The 4,681-nt window shown below is 48.2% G+C and overlaps 1 protein-coding gene across 1 annotated transcript; it reads right to left on the bottom strand.

The window, feature by feature from the left end:
- Positions 1-175: 175 nt before the first annotated feature.
- Positions 176-4,109, bottom strand: LOC118850386 (transmembrane protein 176B-like). The gene is made up of 7 exons (XM_036759743.1): positions 3,961-4,109; positions 2,956-3,174; positions 2,355-2,465; positions 1,941-1,997; positions 1,464-1,673; positions 883-1,002; positions 176-662 (listed from the first exon to the last, which is right to left on the bottom strand). The coding sequence occupies exons 2-7, from the start codon at positions 3,157-3,159 to the stop codon at positions 570-572; spliced, it is 795 nt and encodes a 264-aa protein (XP_036615638.1). The 5' UTR covers positions 3,160-3,174; positions 3,961-4,109; the 3' UTR covers positions 176-569.
- Positions 4,110-4,681: the final 572 nt, after the last annotated feature.

Raw genomic sequence — 4,681 nt, 5'->3', positions numbered from 1 at the left:
AATCAGTGACTCCCTAGGTACAAGTCAGGTTCCTCCCTTTGTGGTTGCAAAGACTAGAAATGGTCTTCCCCCAGGGCTTCTTACACCCTCTATTTCACCTGCTCCAAGGAAACACAGACATCCCATCACCCCCTCCTCAAGCCCAGAAGAGGAAGGATTGGAGAGAGTTGAGAGAAACCACCATCTGAAATGAAAGCATTTATTATTTGAAACCAACCTGAGGACAAGGGACCGATGGGCGTGGGGAGAGCGGGGAAGAGAGTAGATGTAATTACTTCTCGGGGAGACAGTAATAGTGATAGGCTAAGGGCAGGCAACGAATCAGGAATGGGGCTGAGGACAGTGAACACTCAGAGGGGTAAAAACCAGGGAGTATATGGAAAAACCTGAAGGAGTAGGGAAGAAGAGGGTGAACAGAACTGGCAATAAAGGCACAGGGTGCGGGGTAAGGGTGAAGATTCTCAGTGATGATGCTCTATCCTGGCCCAGAGAGCCATAGGGGTGGCCAGATGCCTCCAGAGACAGCAAGAGCCTCGTGAGGGAGGAGCTCTTCTACACAGGACCACAGCTCACAGGTTAATGACGCCAGCAGATTTCTCCTTGCAAGGTGAGGGAGGAAGTGATTCTTCCCCCAGCAGCTTCTTTTCAACCCCTTCTTCAACCTAAGGATAGAAAGAGAGAAGGTCAGTTCCCAGGAGATAGCAAAAAGGGAATGGGAAAGGAGACAAGAGTAAGGACAGGAGGGCTTAGTTCTCTCAGAGCAAGGGGAAAGGGTATGGCATCCCAAGAGGACAGAGGGACCAGGGCTAGGCATTGGGAAGGGAACTGAACAAGGAGCTAGAGTCGGGGTGCCCCCTCCCATGACTTGGCCCCATAATTCACCTGGAATTGAGAGTTCGGGCGGCACAAGTTACGGAGACCCACACCCAGGGAGGCCAGAGACAGAAGGAGCGTCACAGCAAATATGGCCAGCAGTGTGGCTTGGATTCCTTGGAACAAATGCTGAAGAATGAGAAGAGGAAAGGTTTGGCAGGCTGCTATCCCCATCTTCAGAATGACCATCGTCCTTTTCACCATCACAGTGACTCCCATGACTCACTATTCCCCTTAACACTGTGGCTACAGTAAATTTCTTCAACCTCACTGTCTATCACCTTCAAAAAGTGGCTACATCTGAGGAAAGGGAATTGAGAGAGAAGAACATTCCAGGTTCTTTCCCCAGAAAGTAGGAGTATTTTCATCTCTTGAATCTCTGCCCTTCCTGGTCCCAGGCTGTATGCAGCCCTAACACCTAGGGTATTTGGACAGTCCCTTCAATCCAAGGCTAACCATGTCAGGCTCAGGGCAGGCACTCATTTGCCCTCCAGGATTCAATCTTGCAAGGACTGGAAGAGTAAATGATGAAAAGAACACTTGGACCACATTCTCTCTTGTCCTCCATCTCCCTGATTCTAGGTTCTCACCAAAAGCATGTTCATATTCCTCTCGCATTCTTCAATCTCCCAATATCTACTTCTCCCATAATATGACGTGTTCGAGTTTTCTGAACGCTCACAGATCTCACTTGGGTTGGAGAAATAATTAGCAGACTCCCGAAGGCTGTATGAACAGAGGATGAGGGCAGCAAGGGCTGTGGAGACGCTGGTCAGGGCAAGCAGGGCAGCAAACCGACCCTAAAGAGGGAAGGAGCAGAGGAGAGCAGACCCCACCTGGTCACTACAGTATCACAGTGCCCCAAAGTCTAATCCCCATAAGGATATCAGCCAAGTGAGGCCCAGACTTCTCTGCATGCCGGATTCCTCCTCCTATGAAGGACCCAAAGCCAGTGAATATAGAGCAAGGAGGAAAAGGAAGCAAAGAGGGATGGGAAAGGAAGAGCTTGAGTGAGGGGGAAAGAGACAGATGAGCCCAAAAGGAAACAGAACAGTCCCGACTCTTACCCAGTAGCTACTCTGACATTTTTCATAGATGATGGCCCCAATTCCAGCCATAATGGCCTAAAAAAAAAAAAGATTAGAGAAAGCCTCCCACTTCCCTTCCAAACCCCAGCCCAGACAATAGGAAAGGATCTAGGAAAGGGGGAAGGAAGCCAGTTCCACGGCCTGGAATCCAAATACCCCTATTCCATCCTCTCCCATTCCAGTCCCTCCCCTCCAACCTCTACTACCCTGCCAACAACTCTAAACTAAAAAGAAAATAGGAAGTAAGCTGGCTTTTGCATCACTTGAAAGACCTCTTCTTCCTATGCCCCATGTCTGTGTACCCCACTTTTTCCCCCAAGTCCAGTGGCTCCTTCCGCACTTCCTTAATTCCCTCTAACACGCCCTTCTCCCCCAAATCCCTTCTCTACTCACCACAGCCCCTGCCCAAAAGGTACAACCTATGTCCTGCAAGGGAGTCCAAGGCCCAAAATACAGGAATATCCCAAAAGAGCAGCTCAAGACCCCCAGCAATATCAGTGACACCTGCAATGGAGGATAGCAACTCAATCTCTGCCCATGACCTCTCCCATCACAGGGAGCAGCTGGGATAGCTGCTACCCTGACAAAAACTTCCAGAGACAATCTTGACTCCTTATCCCTAAGGGTCCTTCCTCAGATCAGGGGCCAGTCCTGCTCTTAATCTCTAAGGAAAGAAGATTCTACTACCTGTCTCAGTTTCCCCAAGCCAGGGTTCTTGAAGCCAAGAAGTTTTTTCTTATATCTAACACTAAATTCCTTCAGTTTCCTGGATGGGAGACCTTGGACAATGAAACTTACTTCCCCTCTTAGTTTTTTCCCATGTAAAATAGGAGGGGGTCAGGGATTTGATTGGATAAGGTCGCTACCATTTCTAAGTTTCTGTGATTCTGGCTTTCTTTCATTTTCTCTTTGCAGTTTCATGGGAATAGAAAGATGTACCTCTCCTCCCAATTCCTATCATCCCGCACACATACACCTTGGAACTTGCTCTTACCCCAAGTGCCAGTTGTGCCTGGAGAACCCTTTTGCTCTCTTTTAGGGTGTGCTGGAAATAAATCTTAGATTGCAAGAAGGAGCGTCCAGCCTGGAGGAGCTTGGCCAGAGCCGACTCCTGGTGGATGTGGATATTGATCTCAGTTGGCTGAGAGTTCATTTCCACCGCCTGCATCCCATCCACCTTTATCACACTGGTGGACATTTCCTAAGTCTGGACCTGGAAGTAGATTAAACAAAAAGAGAGAGGAAACAAGGCAGCTCTACAGAGCCTAAGCAATGAAGGATAGGTATAGACCTAGGACGATTCACATGAAACCGGCACTGGAAATGCACTCAAAGGGCCTGGGTTCAAATCCCAGCTCTGCTACTGTATTCAACCTGTATTCACTTTAGGCAACCCTCAGTTTTGTCATCTGTGAAATGAGAGGTTCAAACCAGATCACCTCGAGGATTTCTTCCAGCTCAAAATCTATGAACCTTCCGAAGGTAAACTCTCCCAAAGATAAAGGTGTTCCTTGAATATTTCTTTTCTCCAGGGATTTTCCTTTCCTCAGAAGCTCCATTTGGAGACATGACCTATCCCTCCCTCTCTCTCTGTTCTCCCCTCACAATACTTCTCCTGCTTCAGCCTCATGGGACATGGCCTTACTACAGTATATCTACCCTTGAACCCTTTCCCCCTCTCCTCCCCCCACCCCATCTCTTAGGTCCAATCTTTATCTTCCTTTTCCTCATCCCACATCATTCTTCCTCTGGCTCCCCCTTTCCTTTTTAAATGGAGGGGGTAGAGCCCAGGACTCCCTAAGGTTCATTTCCCACATTGGAGAGGAAACGACCTCGTTGTCCCCTCATCTCCCCCAGTGCTCAATAGCAATGTCAACTCAAAGGCTTGACCCCCAGGGAAGTAAACATACACTCAGACTCTACCTTCAGACATGGAAAGCCAAGGGAACCAGGATAGATAACCTATGAAGTTCAAATAGAAGAAAGATTATTAGCTTACCCAGTCGGTCGTTTTGCCTTGGTGGTCAAAGGGTAGAAGTAATGATTGAAAGTTGAGCAGGGACCAAGGAAGAGGCAAGAATTAAGAAGGAGACAATAAGGAAGAGAGGCCTAGATCTGCAGGGCTTAATTATTAAACTGCTCTCACCACAGCCAGAGGGCCAAGGCCCAACCCTAGAGGAGGAGCCAAAGGAGGACACTGAGCAAGGGGGAAGGGTAAGTCTGGTGTTTCCAGACTCCAGATGCAGCCACTGCAGCAGACTGTTTCCCAGCTCTGATGCTTGGGAAATCCCTTGCCTCCCCTCCAGAGTCAGGGCTCCAAAAGAAGGGTTGAAGGCAAAGATCAGTAGTCATAAGAGGGCTTGACTTGGCCTCAGAAGACCTGGTTTGAATTCCTACTAGCTGTGTTACTTGGGCAATACTTTAACCTCAATGTCTTCATCTATAAAGCAGTGATTATAACAATTGTACTATTTTCCCCATTTCTGCTTAGTAGTTTAAGTTATATCCAGCTCTTCATGACTCCATTTAGGGTTTTGCTAGCAGAGATACAGGAGTGGTTTGCCATTTCCTTCTCCAGCTCATTTTACAGATGAGGAAACTGAGGGAAACAGGGTGAAGTGACTTGTCCAGGGTCACACAGCTAGTAAGGGTCTAAACCTAAGACTCATCTGTGAGAGTGGGAATTGGGAAATGCCTTGGGGCTTACAGGAGCTACACTG

Source organism: Trichosurus vulpecula, chromosome 5 (genome assembly GCF_011100635.1).
Source record: "Trichosurus vulpecula isolate mTriVul1 chromosome 5, mTriVul1.pri, whole genome shotgun sequence".
Taxonomy (NCBI): domain Eukaryota; kingdom Metazoa; phylum Chordata; class Mammalia; order Diprotodontia; family Phalangeridae; genus Trichosurus; species Trichosurus vulpecula.
This window is presented reverse-complemented; position numbering and strand designations above follow the sequence as displayed.

What these genes read in the sequence shown, in the direction of transcription:
- LOC118850386 (XM_036759743.1), bottom strand. Translation starts at nt 3,159, where the DNA reads ATGTCCACCAGTGTGATAAAGGTGGATGGGATGCAGGCGGTGGAAATG. An exon ending in AATGTCAGAGTAGCTACTGG is followed by an intron (nt 1,674 to 1,940) that starts GTAAGAGTCGGG and finishes TTCCCTCTTTAG; the next exon opens with GGTCGGTTTGCTGCCCTGCT. An exon ending in GCCCGAACTCTCAATTCCAG is followed by an intron (nt 663 to 882) that starts GTGAATTATGGG and finishes TTCTATCCTTAG; the next exon opens with GTTGAAGAAGGGGTTGAAAA.